At 44.8% G+C, this 16,066-nt stretch overlaps 1 protein-coding gene across 1 annotated transcript in view; it reads right to left on the reverse strand.

Moving 5' to 3' along the window:
• The window catches only part of FBXL7 (F-box and leucine rich repeat protein 7), a 388,021-nt gene that overhangs the window by 283,599 nt on the left and 88,356 nt on the right, over positions 1-16,066 (reverse strand). Inside the window, exon 2 of the mRNA XM_042952939.1 lies at positions 104-193. Within this exon, the coding sequence (XP_042808873.1) occupies positions 104-193 (90 nt within the window). The remainder of the gene's footprint in view (positions 1-103; positions 194-16,066) is intronic.

Genomic DNA, 16,066 nt, shown 5'->3' on the forward strand with positions numbered 1-16,066 from the left:
CCACTCGGGAGAACAGAACTGAGACTCACACATTTTATTTGTCTTCCAAAAATAGCCAGCACTGTGAACACAGGGAGAGAGATAATGAAGACCAGATGCCTACCTTCACTGGTAGCCACATTCTTCTGGGCTTGGGTCGGCGTGTGATCTGTACTTGAACTCACGTCGGATGAGATGCTTGAGCTGCCTTTGCCTAGAGAAAACAGGAATGAGCAGCTTTTGAGTTTTGTGATTTCAGAACCGGACCGTGCCTTCTACTCTGTCCCATACCAAGTCATATCACTTGTTTCCAAGAAAGGAGCCATAATACCAAGTATGGAGTTTATTAGGTTTCCTGCCTTATGCATTAAATATCTGACCCATGTAAGAGTGGAACTAAAGCCCTATTATAATATGGCTTGACTGTAAACTCAGACAAGATTATAAAACATACGATAACGTAATTTCATTTTGGCATGCACGTGAGTAAGTAAGGACATGTGGGAAACACATCCACGGCATTAATTTTTTATTTGCAACTATAAACTATACATTTCCCAGCAAAGGACAAAAGCACATCTAAGAATGAGGCATTACCCAAATAGTAAGAGCCTGCTAGCTCCAAATAGTTGTGGCATCTTTTCTTTTTATGTTTATTTATTTTTGAGAGCAAGAGAGACAGAGCACAAGCGGGGGGAGGGGCAGAGAGAGGGAGACACAGAATCTGCAGAAGACTCCAGGCGCTGAGCTGTCAGCACAGAGCCCAAGGCGGGGCTCGAACTCACCAACTGTGAGATCATGACCTGGGCCGAAGTCAGACGCTTAACCGACTGAGTCACCCAGGTGCCCCTATTCTTCTAACTTTTAAAATAAACGTACACATTAATAGTGCTAAACATTCTCAAAATGTCACACGAGAGTCTGAAAATACGAAGCTGACTCACGGCCTCATGAAGGAAGTGCCAGTGACTGGCAGCGAGCAGAATTCTAAGATAACTCGCGTGGTACCTGCTACAGACGGAACGTGTCCGACTGCCCCCCCCCCCACCGATTCATCTTAAAACCTAACCCCCAATGGGATGGTATTAGGAGATGGGACCTTTCGAAGGGTATTAGATCATGAGGGTGGTGCCCTCATGAATGAGACTAAAAGAGACGCCAGACATCTCCCTTCGTCTTTCCATGTTATGAAGACACCGGAGAAAGACAGGCATCTGTGAACCAGAAGGGTCTTACCAGACACCTCGATCTTGGGCTTTTCAGCCACCAGGGCTGTAAGAACTAAAGTTCTGTTGTTATAAACCACTAGTCTATGGTATTTTTTAAATAAAGTTTGTTTGTTTGTTTATGTATTTATTTATTTATTTTGAGAGAGAGACAGCAGAAGCAGGAGAGGGACAGAGAGAGAGGGGGGCAGAGAATCCCAAGCAGGCTCCCCACTGTCGGTGCAGAGTCTGATGCGGGGCTCAAACTGATCAACCATGAGACCATGACCTGAGCTGAAATCAAGACTCAGGGCTCCAACCCATGAGCCTTGAGATCATGACCCAAGACAAAATCAAGAGTCGGAACCTTAATAGACTGAGCCACCCAGGCGCCCCTATGGTATTTTGTTGTAGCAACTTCAACAGGCTAAGTTAGCTGGTGCTCATGGCATGTGCTTAGTAATCTGTTCCCTTGAGCGTGGGTAGAACCTGTAACCTCTAAGCAACAAATATGGTAAATATGAGGGGGTGTTGAAGATGCAATTAAATTCCCCAATCACTTGGCTTTGATCAAAAGGGAGACCATCCTGGGTGGGCCTGGCCTAAATAGGTAAGCTCTTTCCAAGAGTCTAGAGGAAAGAGACCCTGCCCGTTGGCCCCAAAGAAGCAAGCAGCTGTGAGTTCTACCGCTGCAAGGGAAACGAATTCGGCCAACACCTGCATGAGCATGGAAGAGACCCCAAGCCTCAGAGGAGCCACAGCCCTGGCCAATGTCTTGACTACATCTCCGTGACATCCTGAACAAAGCTCCCAGCAGATCCTGGCCCAGAATTCCATCCCCAGGGAACTGTCGGATAATAGATGTATCCTGTGTCCCGCTGCTCTGAAGTTTGTGGTGACTTGTCACACGGCGATAGAAAACTAATATAATGACCATCCAATTCTATCACAAACGCGCTCTTCTCGCTTAGCAAGTTAGGATCAAAACCCTTACATGCAACTGAGAAACACGTTCCCTGCGCAGTGATACGTGCCCTAGTTTCGTGGAGTGCAGTCACATCCAAAAACAGAGTAGAAAGTACAAAGGCACTTCAACTTAGGAGCTTCGGGGATTTGCTTGTGAATGTTGAGAGTACTGGAACAAGCCAAGTTCATGGGTGATATCACCTGAGCAGGGAAGTCAAAAGGCTGTTGTCTCCTTTCAGCACTGCCCGTTGTTCACTGTGACTCCTGACTCTGAAACAAGTCTGTCATTCCAGTTGTCCCGGCCCATTTCCCATCTTCCGCGCTCAGAGTTAGCCAAGGTGATGCATAACTCTCCATGAGTTTGTGTCTAGCCCAATTTTGTGGCCTGGCGGTGGTCGCCATTTATCTGCCACGGTCCACCTTTGGACAGGGTTGACAGGTTGGATGGGGTGTGTAGTTTGAAGCCTGCCGACCTGCTCTCTGACCTCAGTCAGCCCCTACTCGTTTTTGACCTTGGCCACTCATTTCTCCTCCAGGAGGCTCAGTGTCCACATGTGGTAAGAGAGATGGGTGGACTGATTCCCAGCAGCTTGGATATTCTGTGATCCTAGGAGTCCCTCACAGTGCTCCTTAAACCCGAGCAATGCCAACACTCCCTTTGATACGGCAAAAAGCATTATTGCCCACCACTGATGGAGACTTACATTATTTTTAGTATATTGGTATTTAGCAATGCACAAATGGAAAGCTAGAAATAAACTCCATACGCTTTAACCCTGATTCAACAATGAGACCAAAACAAAGTAACAAATTGAACACGAAAACAAGAAAGCCCATAAAATTCAAATTAACGGCATTAATTTCATGTGGTAGATGATGTTATTTTGCAGAGATTAAATTGCCTTTCAAAATGTTAATACAGTACGGGCTGCGAAAGCGAATGTTCTCTGGGTTAGGGCATGTCCGTGCTCCCCCTGGCCCGTGTGAGGGCTCAGGTGAGCACCACTTTCCTCCATCCAGAATCAGGAGTCCTCCCTCCCAGAGCAGGAAGACAGGTCACTGGGCCTTCACTCCGTCTGTTTTACTCATGATCTTTAAGTCTTCTCCTCTTTTATTCTTTATTGGCCCCTAGGCATTGAAATAGAACTCCTATCTTAAAAGATAGGCGTAAACTTGGACAATGAAATCTTGTGGCAGGACTCATCCATAAAGGGGAACCAGGATACAACGATTTATTATTTTCATGCCTGTCATCAAAACGAAAGCCCAAAGCAAAATAAATTCTAGAGGAAATTCTCAGACAGGTCTGAAAACAGAATGCAGACCCCCTCAGGGGACCACAAACTCCAATTTAAGAAATGCTGGTCTATGAAGAATGGGAAGAGGCTAAGAAAACAAATAATATTATCAATGATATTAATAATAACAGCTATGTATACTGTGCTGTGTAGCCTAATAAATATTTTCTTCATCACATATTGACTGTGCCCTGCGGCTATGTTTTGCAATCACTTTTTCATTACTGCCCTCCCCCCCAAGGAACCTTGTTAGACATTTCTCCCAATTACCCCAAAAGATATTGTAATACCACCAATATACTATATATGTTATGCCCTGCATATATACCTCTGCTTTTTACATTAAATGGGGTTCTCCCCCCGCCATCAAGAACCATTTTTTGTCCCTTTGAGAATATATGTCCTTTGACAGTAAAACACTGAGTATTTAACGAATTAACTAATTAAGGAAAGCAAGATCAGAGAGAAATGCAGTCCATTCTTGTTATTCATGGTAGTTATGTTCTATAAAGCCACCCCAAACCATGCAATGACAAGAGTAGATCATTGCTTCTAGGGGGAAGACAGGGTTAGCTTTCTGCCAGCTGCTGGACACAACATTTTTGTCCACCCGCCAATACCTACCCTTGTCTCATGTGTGTTTCTATTTAAAGACACCTTATACTGTTGATTGATTCGCACTGAACTTGAGGCCAACAGAGCTATACCTCAAGCTTAAGTGAACCTTATCTAATAATACATGTGAGACACCTCCCAACCTTCTCACACCTAGGAACGTTAGACAGCTCTTCAGCATGACGCTTGAAGGCCACCTTAGATAGTGAAACCACCAAAGAAATGCACACAAATCGAAAAACGTGGTGGTCAATAAGGCTTGCAAAAAGGACATTTAGTCACAGCCGAAGAGCCAAAACAAGAAGACAGGCATCACCTTGTTCATCCCCAGCTGGGGACATGCACGTTGGGAGACTCAGATTTTCCTCACTCTGTTCATGTCCGCAAATGACCACGAAAACATGTATTGATTTGGGGGTTACAAATAAATTTCAGCAAGTAGACACATTTCCAAATATGGAATTCACAAATAGTGAGCATCAACTTATATAATCTTGTATTAAATATGGTTTCGCAGCTTTCATGTGGACCAGAGGGAGTATAGTCTGTAAATGACAAATCTCACATGTGGATTTGTAATTTACTGGTCTGAAGATTCAGTAAAAATAACCCAGAAACAGCACTTAGGAAATACTCCACGAATCTTAGAATAAGTTCATATTTTTGGATGCTATTAATATGCTCTTTGTTTCTACCCTGCTTCTGGAAACATAACCATCTCCCCAGTGAGTTCAGGAAAAAGGTGTATGTTTCGGGGTGGGAAACTTATAACAGAAATGCTACAGGAGGAACTCAAGAAGGAATGGAGGAGGTCGTATGTGTCAAAAACAGGAATTGGAAGTATAACAATGTTCTTGCAAGCCAAGCTATGGCCTGAGAAAGATCATCCTACATTTCTTACCTTCAGACAATGTTTGGTTGAATAACTGCTGTCTACACCTTGGCCAAATTGACACATAAAACTGTCCATCAGTGTCAGACCACAAGAGTTTTAATTCCATATCTACCAGTTCCAAGCAACGTGTCCAGGAGAAAATCTCTCTAATTCTCTAACGTTCATTGTCTTTATCCATAAAGTGGGGATAAATGCAAACAAAAAAACACTACCCATTTCCTCTATAAATGGGGGATTGTATCCACCCTTCAGTGTTTGGGGACGTTGCTAGGAGGAATAAACGGGATCCGGCTGGTAAAGCATTCGATCATGCCCATGGCTGTCAAGAGCCCACCCTGTGATTGTTTAGTACTGACCCATTTATTACAGCCTAATTTGTATCAGGAAACAGGAAATGAAATTTAAAACACTAATTATTATTACACCATTACATGGATATATAGTAGTAAATAAATATTACACATGCACGTAAATTAAATTATACATACTTTATATAGCTGGCGAAAATCCCTCTGGTATGAGCAAGGCTGATAATTCTGCTATCTGACTGCTTTATGTAACTATATGAAAGTCTGTGTATTTGATCAACGGCCAAAACCCTCATTAGGGGTTATGAGCATATCAGAACTACGCCTGTTAGACTTGGTAAAGAACCATGTTACGCTTTATTAAATGTCCTCCCAATTGGGCTAAAGGCCCCAAAATGAGGATAGTGGAACCAACAACTAGGTATCAGATACAAATACACACCAAAGCAAGTGAAAACTAACTAGTGTGCTGATGTTGGTCGATGTTATTTGTACCAGATTAACATACATACATGTAATTCTCAATCACAGTATAGCGAAACTAGTCAGCTGATTGATTACCCCGGTCAGTTGGGACACACTGTTAATCCGGGGATGTTAGCAGAAGAAAGTGCTGGTCCTCTATTCCAGCCATGCTGTGAGAGCGTGCCAGGTTTCCACAGTGTTTGAGGAGAAAGACCATGTTCATTAAATGGGGATCCTCTCATAGAGAACGATTTTAAATCTCTTAAAGTTCCCATGCGTAAAACCTGCAAAACTAAGTCTCTTCTCGCTTTTCCTTCCCAGTGCCCAGGCTGATTTTGTAAATGCAGGTATTTAAAACAAGACAGTCAGACATTCCACTGTCATTTATTGATAACACGAGAAGGGAAAGAGTAGACGAGACCAGATCAATCGATACATGACAAAAAAAAAATGAACCAAGGGATCCTACGGTTTTGAACATTCTTAAGAGTCCAAGAAATTACCTGCAAAATTGATTCCTTATATAACTTCCAGATTATATGCATTGAATTCATTCCTGTGGGTTTCAGCCATGGACTTCGGATATGAAATCCACAAACCAGCATGTGGGCCCACGTGGGGGTCTTAGCCCGCTACATTTCCTGTTCCTCTCAGGTACCTTCTTTTCAAGCTGCTGTTGGCACACCCTGAGAGCATGGTTTAAATACTAAATGTCTACACCAAATGAAAGAGAATTCTTTGTAATATCTCTAATTAGATCACAGGAGTGGTGGGGCATATTTGTATGTTGAACTCACTGTTATTTTCCTGATTGTTACCGTGAGATAATTTCTTATCTTCCTTGATCCACAGTTCAAGGGTCTATACATGCAGAATAATAATATTAGTTACCTCAAAGAATGATCCGGCTTAATCCCCAGCCCAGGTGCATACAGGGTTTGAAAAAGAAACTTGTATCATGAAAGCGTATTAGTCCTTTCAGACCACAAGGGAGAGAGAGATTTAACAGAGGAATTCTCCAGAGTCAGAAATCTTGAAGTAGAGGGAAATGAGGGATCGGATCCTGAACTTTCTGCTTTATTTTATTATGAGCAAAAATCAGTCGATGGTGTCCTCTGTATTTGCTTCTCCCCCAGAGAAGACCGCAACAGGGGATGAAATGGGTAAGAGGAAGAAAGGAAAGGAAGCAGAAGGGCAAACGTGAGTCCCGGTTCTCTTTTCATTTCAAGCCATTTAATGTCCTAAGTAGTATCTTCCTTCCTCCACTTTCCCAAAGCACCTAGCAAATGATCTCAGGGCCACTCAGCAGGATACCGGCATCTATAACGTGTTGGCGGTCCAGGGCAGGGCTGGAAAACAAGACAGTTAAGTGAACACCTGCTTCACACCCCGGAGGTGTGCCGGTCCCTTCCTGCTGAGACGCTGCCATTCTTACAGGTTTATATTCAGCCTAAGAGAAGCCAAGGACGCTTTTCAGCGTTTTTCTCAATTGCTAAGAGAGGCGACGTCCACCCAAACACAAGATCTGGTTCAGAGCGGGGGCATTCTTTAAGTCCACGAAAAATAGGTACAACATAACATCTGCCAGAAAATGTAACTATTTTTAAGCGTACGATGTAGCAGCATTATTTACCTTCACGATGTTGTACAACCATCACCTACTATTTCCAAAACTGTGCATCACCTGACACAGAAATCCTGCATCCAGGAAGTAGGAAGTCCCCACTCCACCCTCCCCCAGCTGCCGGTAACCTCTGATCTGCTTTCTCTCCCTGTGAGGTAGCCTGTTCTGGATACATTCTCTAAGGGGAATAATATAATATTTGTCCTTTTGTGTCTGGCTTACTTCACTTTTGCAAGGTTCATCCGGGTTTTAGCACGAGTCGGCACGACATTCCTTTTTACGGCTGAATAATACTTCATTGCGCGTATCTACCTATTTATCTATTTCTCTCTTGAGGATGGGCTTTTGTCTACCTACTCTTCCTTGGGCTATTGCTGGTAATGCTGCAATGACAGGGTGCTGGCTTCCACCGCTTGTGGCTTTTGACTCTCAAACTTCTGGTGCATGTTGTTTCCAGCCGAAATCAGATCCTGAGAGCTGTGGCTGGAGCAGGCGAACAAAGTACACAGAGTTCTTCCAGGAGAGAAACACGGGACAACCCCGCTGCTGAGTCAGCAGCTCCCTGACAGGCCTGCCGCACCCCCAGGAACGGAACGTCAGGCGGTGATACGGGGTGTGTTATGTTACCTCCAGGCAGGGCCGGATGGCTGCTGCCGCCAGTAGCGATGAATCGAGAACAGAAAACCAGCGTGCCGCACAGATGCTAAGAGAGCAGACACAGAGAGGCACAGAAAGGGCTTGGGGATCCAGACACACACGTGCGGCAGGGGCTCTGCCCTTGGAAGGCCTGCGAGGCTCAGACTGCACTCTTGGGGGCCGCCCCCTTCTCCCCAGATGGAGACTGTCTACACTCTCTCTCTAGGAAAGACAAGAGCTTCTGCCTCAAGTAATTCAGGGCAGGAGGGGGTGGAGGGGTCCCACTCCCAAGTCACAGGAGCGAAACCATGACGTGAAATGCAAGGCCACGGCTTACCCACACGACCCTGGAGGAGACCGATCACTGAAGTGGTGTTAGCTTGGACGCCAAGGGCTAAAAAGAGGCAGAATTAGACAGAAATATAAGTCGATCAGCAATCGTTCGCTGCACACCCTGTCGTTCTTTTTCTTGGGGGAAGAAAGAAGCCACACTCAGAGAAAAATCTCAATTAAAACCCACCATTTCTGCACGCCTGCGGAAGGCTGTGATAAAGAAAAAGAAAGGGGCGTGACCGTGACACAGTCCTCTCCAATCCACGGAAGGTGGCAGACAGCCACGTGTGGGCCCAAAGCACAGCGCGTGGTGCCGGAGGGCGGGGAGCCTGGCGGCAGGCTGCTGGAATAAACCCGAATCTTGGCTTCACTGCCAGCTGAATGGTGGAGCTTCAGGCAGCTTTCCGGACGTCTGAGCACCACAGTGACCCCATCTTTAAAGTGGGACGTTGGGAAATAGAAACTCACAGGGAGCAGCTGTGAGAATAAAATGACAAAGGGCCATTGCTTATCGTGGCATGTATGTATAAAAGGTACTTAATACCTGCTAGCTGTTATTAACCATCTTCCCTATCGATATCCTCAATCAATAACTCAGTTTAATTCAGCAACGACGTGTGAAAGCTACTGCACGCAAAGGACTGTGATTGTGGAAAACGCAGGACGGTTTTGTATTGGGTTGGGGAGAGAAACCACAGGCACATGAATAGAACTGAACATAAACACAGTATATTAAGTTTCTGAATCAGATCATTGAGTGGCATCCCCAAATACTATTTGATTCGCGGAGTTTCGCTGCTGTTTAGCGTGACTGCTTTTTCCATATACATAATGACATTAAAAATACGTAGAGTCGGGAGCCTGGGCGGCTCAGTCGGTTGAGCGTCCAGCTTCGGCTCAGGTCATGATCTCGCAGTTCGTGAGTTCAAGCCCTTCCACAGAGCCTAGAGCCTGCTTGAGATTCTGTGTCTCCCTCTCTCTCTCTATCCCTCCCTTGTCCATGCTCTCTCTCTCTCTCTCTCTCTCTCTCTCAAAAATTAAAAAAAAAAATTAAAAAATTAAAAATAAAATAAATATGTAGATTAATTGAAATCAATCCTATTTGTTTTCTCTACGGTATCCTCAGCTCCATGTGGGTAGATCCCTTAACCTCCAAAGCAAGCCTGTGCTTGGCATATTATGGGCACTCAGTACACATGTTAAATGAGTTGGCATAAGAGGAAGGTCCTAAGTGAATATGCAGGAAATTTCTTTCTTTTTCCTTTTTTGGGAGAGAGCACGAGTGTGCGCACCAGTGGGGGAGGGGCAGAGAGCGAGGGAGGGAGAGACAGAGAGAGAGGGAGGGAGAATCTTAAGCAGGCTCCAGGGCAGAGCCCAACTCAGGGCTGGATCTCACCACCGTGAGATCACGAGCTGAGACGAGATCAAAAGTCGGATGCTTAACCGACTGAGCCCCCCAGGCACCTCTGGAAATTTATTTCTAATGGAATGGCCCCCTTCCTGTAATGTTTCCTAGCAAGCACTGTCCCTTCCTTACAGACGCCACTCAAATCTACGTTGGCCCAGAGGAGTCTTTACACAATGGCGATGTGTTGAGTGTGCAAAACAGAACTCGGAAAACTCACGCAGATTCCCAGTGACGACACAGAACACAGTAAGCTATACTAGCTTCCTGTGGCTGCTGTTAACAAATTGCCGCTGACCACGTGGCCGAAAGTAACAGAAATTTCCTGCCTCACAGTCTTGGAGGCTGAAGGCCTGAAACCGAGGGATTCGGTCAATTCTCCAAGAGGAAGACCCTGCCCCATGCCTCTCTCCTAGCTTCCGCTGGTCGCTGGCAATCCTTGGCGCTCCTCAGCTTGCGGGACAAAACTCCAATCTCTGCCTCAGTCATCCTGTGGCCATCTTCCCTCCATGTGTCTCCGGGCCCCTTGTCATCAAGGCACCAGCTACAAGGGTCCATCCAGCCCACTCCGGTGTGCCCTTATCTTAACTGCTTACATCTGCACTGACCCGATTTCCAAATAAGGTCCCATGCTGACGCTCCAGGAAGGACCGGAAGCAGAGGGGTGTGTGTGTGTGTGTGTGTGTGTGTGTGGAGGGAGAGGAGGGCCACTTGGCAACCCGCTAGATTTTCCAACACCATTTTCTGAAGAATTGAACAGAGAGCAGAAAACCCTGTCCTGAGTCTCCCATACAAGCATTTACTCAAGTCCTATTGCCCGGCAATGTTGCTGCGGGTGCAAAAGATTAGCAAGCGGGGCTCCTGGGTGGCTCACGGGGTTAAGTGTCCGGCTTCAGCTCAGGTCATGATCTCATGGTTCGTGAGTTCAAGCCCCGCATCAGGCTCTGCCCTGACAGTGTGGTGCCTACTTGAGACTCTCTCTCTCTCCTCTCTCTCTCTCTCTCTCTCTTTTTCTCCCTCTCTCTGCCCCCACTCCACTTGCACTCATTCTCTCACTCTCTCTCTAAGTAAATACACTTTAAAGATCAGCAAGTATGATTTAATGCACCCTGGAATGCAAGAAGCCCTAAAAGAAAGGGTCTCCCAGCTCGTGAAAAAGCAAGCACTTAGCACACCATCACGGGGGGTTTTCAGTTGAAAAGGCCGGGCAATATTTCACTCAAGGCACCACCGCAGAGCCCGCTTCCCTGAGCCTCACAGCCACCTACGGGCCTTCAGGCAAGTCCACGAGAGTTAACGCAGATGTCAGCCGACAGAGACACAGATGCCGCCTTCGCTGACAGATGGGGCCTCACAGCTGGGCTTCTGAGCAGGGTACCGAGAGGATGGGACCTCGGACAGGCTCAAGGGTACATACGTGCACCAGCACCAGCATTTCCATTGTGCTCTAAGTCGCCCAAAAGACGTTTTTATACTAATGGCAGCATCACTGTAATTTGTACCACTGATTTCCTCCAAAGACCACAAGCGGACTGCGTCTGCTTGAACTTGACGCACTTGGAAACAGGGGAGGTCTTTCTGAAGTTCAGCGCTGTTTCCACGTGATCTGGGCGCGGCTTCACAGCCACGTGATCATTTCCTGGCATCCAGAGCCTCTGGTGCCAACAAATGCACGACCGCGTCTTCTAATTCACACTCTCACTCATTCATTCATCCAACATGCCGCGTGCCAGGAGCCCGTCTTAGACACCATCCCATGATCAAGCATCTTGGTGGCAGAGGACCTTGAGAGCAGGGAAAGAGCGGAGAAAACACCAACTTTACCTTTCAGCGAGAGTCTACTGAAGGAACAGTCAGCAACATCTTCTGAGTCTTTGTGGCTTTCTGTGGCTCAGCCCATCAAAAATTAGTAACAGACCTTTGTACCCTATGGCCACTGATTGATTTCAGAATTAAAAAAAAAATTTTTTAATGTTTATTTATTTTTGAGAGAGAGAGACAGAATGCGAGTAGGTTAGGGGCAGAGAGAGAGGGAGACACAGAAGCAGAAAGCAGGCTCCAGGCTCTGAGCTGTCTCAGCACAGAGCCCGACGCGGGGCTCAAACTCACGAGCTGTGAGATCATCACCTGAGCCGAAGTCGGACGCTCAACCGACTGAGACACCCAGGCGCCCCCGATGTCAGAATTTTTATACAAAGCACATTTATAAGTGTTTACCTTAATTATCACTGATGATCAACGTAAATTGGTGCAAGTTCTGAATAATAAATTCTTAAAAGGCATCGATTCTCCTTTAATGCACAAGCAGTAAATCAACCAACAATGAAAGAGAAAAACGAGCTATCTCAGAACTTAATCTTAATTAATATAAAACAATCTTAGGATCTTATATGTTCCCCATTCCACACTGGGCAAAATTCTATTATCAAAATTCTGTATCAGTGGAACAAAAAAAGATCCAACCATCCCTACTTCGTAAACAGGATTAAAGCAAACAAGTTTCTCTTCCACAGGAGACACAGGCACCAAACACTGTTGGGAAAGCATTTAAATGGAGAAACTGGAATTCTCAGCTCAGATCCACATTCACTCCCTGACCAGCCGGGAGGCCCTTGGTAAACTACTCAAGACTTCTCAGTAACAATCCAGACCCACTGACTGGGGGAGAGGAAAATTGGAGAAGCTCATATTCAAGATCCCTTTTAGTTTTCAATTGCTACATTCTCCGTTTTCTCCACTTCCCCAGAATCCAAAAGTTACCAACTGTGTAGCAAACTACAAACTGCTTTACAACCATAAGCCAAGACACAAAAAGACCTAAAAATTAGTTAAAAGTTGAATGACAGAGACAGAGTGGTTAGCCAACTTCCTCCTTCTACTGAATTGAAATTATATAGAATTATACACATAATTATACACACACACATACATACATTCAAATATATATTTATACACACATACATTCAAGTCACCAACTCACAGCTGGATTATTTCACCGCTGTGTCTTCTTGGGTATGTGACCTCTGAGCCTGCCTGTCCAGTGTGGTGATCTTAGTCCCCAAATGAGAATCTTGATTATATTACCTGCCAGGCTCCCAAGAGTATCGTTATTCTCCTCCTACGTCTCTTCCACTTCCCTTGCATTGGGAGAAGTTTTCTTTAGAACCACAGTGGGAAGCTACAATCCTATTCCATAGGAGTTGAAGTGCTTATCCTTGCCAGTAGGCAACTCTGAGCACGGGGCATCTCCAAGAAAGTATGAATGGCAACAAGAGAGTGTCTCACAGACAGCCAAAATCCTTCTGAGTCCTGACTCGAGGGAAGGAGAGGCTAAACCAGTACCCTGAGCGCAGTGATCACCCCACCCCCCAATCCATTCCGTCCCCTTGACTTTATGTAGCTGTCTCACAGTTGGGTGATAGTGACTTCACTTCTAGCTCCAGCATGGAGCTCTGCCTGTCCTAACTCAATCAACATGAACCTGTCCTCACTGCACAATGATTAACTGGGCAGAAAATGAGGGGCAGTTGAACGGCCAAAGCTTTCCAACAATAGCGACAAGATGCTCTCTCTCCCTTTCTGGATAGAAGACCAGGAGCTGTTCGCAGCCATACTGCATTGAAAAGGACAGCCCACCTGGGCGTCAAGATGCACGCAGCAGAACAAAGACAGAAGGAAGTTAGGTAAGCCTATCGCTAAGATATTACCAATTGTAAACAGTCCTGATGCCTGCTCCACTGCTAGAATTCTGTTGCATGAGTCAGTGAGGAACAAAGGAGAAGTTCTGTGTGCTGCACCTCGTGGCGAACATTGAAACTGCAGACGTTTTATGCTTACACATACAACTTGCAAAGAAAACCATTGCATGGTAAAGCTAAGACACTTTTTTTCCATGTGCAAGCAGCACTTTCTTTCTTTAGAAACTGACTCCATGAAAGGCTGAATAAGTACCCAGTAGTAATTTTAACAGTGATGAATTGTAAGATTTTAAACAGGCACAACCAAGTAAAATAAGAGGCAGTGTATGCAGCCACATGATAAAATCTGATAAGGTTTTCCAGACCTGGGAAATAGTTTAATTTTCTCTGGGCAATGAACAGATGATTTGGTAGGTCTTTCTTCTTTTAACAACCTTAATTCAGCTTCCACCTATAATCTATGTGGTATTTTTCAAAGCGTTATGCATTAACAAAAAAAAAAATCACTCTCCCTAAATTTTGCATTTATGGCCCTTTTATCATATAAATTGTGGTTATAACCTAACTTGAGGCTTGCAGGGGCCGGTGAAGGGAAAGGTCTGGCTTCTATAAAATGAGATACATTAAGCAAAATAAATCTTGCCTGAAACTGAAATAGTTCTTGAATATAGTAACTTAGGAGCTAATCTCTCCTTTCTTTTAAAAATATAATAACTTTGGGGCGCCTGGGTGGCGCAGTCGGTTAAGCGTCCGACTTCAGCCAGGTCACGATCTCGCGGTCCGTGAGTTCGAGCCCCGCGTCAGGCTCTGGGCTGATGGCTCGGAGCCTGGAGCCTGTTTCCGATTCTGTGTCTCCCTCTCTCTCTGCCCCTCCCCCGTTCATGCTCTGTCTCTCTCTGTCCCAAAAATAAATAAAAAATGTTGGAAAAAAAAAAAAAATTAAAAAAAAAATAAATAAATAAAAATAAAAATAAAAATATAATAACTTTGCCTTTTGGCCAAAATAGATATACTCCACCAAGAGCTGTGGCTTGTTTCTCCATTCTCTTTCTTGATGTGCTGATACTTGGTTGATAGCTGGAAAATGTCCTAGAATTCTTTTCCCAAACTCGTCTAGCACAAAGTCATCGCTTCATCCATGAAAGTGATGGCATTCTGACCATCCAATCTAGTCTGAAGGGAGACTAAGGCTCAGGGATTTAAGGTTTCAATCTATTCATCAATGTCTCCCTCTACACTCTGCCTTCATTTACCTTCTTGTAAATCTTACACTCATCCTAAAAAGCAAGCTACATTTGATGAGCACATTTTGTGAAACCCAGACAGGAATTCCGGATATGTTTACGCCATGCGTATGTTCATGAAGACTTCGTTGGAATGCAATTTACGGGGCTTTAAGTCACTGGAATAAAAAGTAAGAATTTCAGGGATTTGTGACGGTATTTTTTTCTCCGTGTGATACCATCTAGGAAAATGTTTTCAGATGCATGATTTGCGACAGGCAGAATAATCTTGCCTGCCTCAAGATTTACAGATTCTTTATCAAAGAGGAGATGGAATTAAATATTCCAGCCCTGTTTTCCCTCCTGGCCTCACTACTGACTCTTCCCCATCTTTTCAAGATGTTACCAACATAGACGCTGATCCTCAAACCATCTGATCGTGTCGTCAGCCCAGTTTAAAACTCCCTAACAGTTTCCTATTGGGTTCTGGCTTAAGCCCAAACTCCCTACAGTGGCCCACGAGACTCTGTGTGATAAATAGTCACTGCCTGTCCTCCTCTCAGAAGTCACCCCGAGGATCCCCAGAGGTCTCTATCTATTGCGATTACTGCCATCCACAGTCCCAGGTGCTTGGAGATATTCAATATATACCTGTTGAATGAACTAGGTAATACTACTATAAACACAGCCTTTCCCTTTTAGATTTACCCAAATTACAAAATTAACAAGCTTTTTCAATACAAAGAATCTTCACCTACAGAGAAATAAAAAATTCATGTAGATCAATGTGAGACAGACAATGAGTTTGGGTATCGATCACAGAAAGGAAAGGCCACTGATATCTCTTTAAGTTCCTAGAAAAACTGCTTAAAGTAGTTTATTGCCAAGTAGAAATCAAACAGGGGTTAAGAGAAAATAAACTAATGAGAACAGATCAGAAAATAAATTAGTTGTTTGGGTGCCTGGGTGGCTCAATTGTTTGAGCGTCCAACTCTTGATTTCAGCTCAGGTCGTGATCACAAGGGCATGGGATAGAGCCCCACATCAGGATCTGCACTGGGCACGGAGCCTGCTTAAGGCTCTGCTCCCTCCCCTGTTTGCACCCTCTCTCTACATATAAATAAATAAATTAGTTGGAGGTAAAGGAGGAGGATGCTGGTGACCAGCCCTAGCCCATTAATACCATACAAAGGTACACCCATTAGGTCAGGATGATACAGACAGGACAGAAATACCAACGTAACAAAACAGGAGCCCAGAGGCAATTCACTTCTAAATGGTGAAGGCAGAAACGTAACACAAACAAATCGGTGGAGAAGGGAAGAATTCCCTGAGATAGCCAGGTATCCATTGTTCAAAAAATCATATCCTCGTCCTCCTCAAAAATAAAGTATAACAGTCAAAATAGATCAACTT

This window comes from Panthera leo, chromosome A1, assembly GCF_018350215.1.
Source record: "Panthera leo isolate Ple1 chromosome A1, P.leo_Ple1_pat1.1, whole genome shotgun sequence".
NCBI classification, from domain to species: Eukaryota; Metazoa; Chordata; class Mammalia; order Carnivora; family Felidae; genus Panthera; species Panthera leo.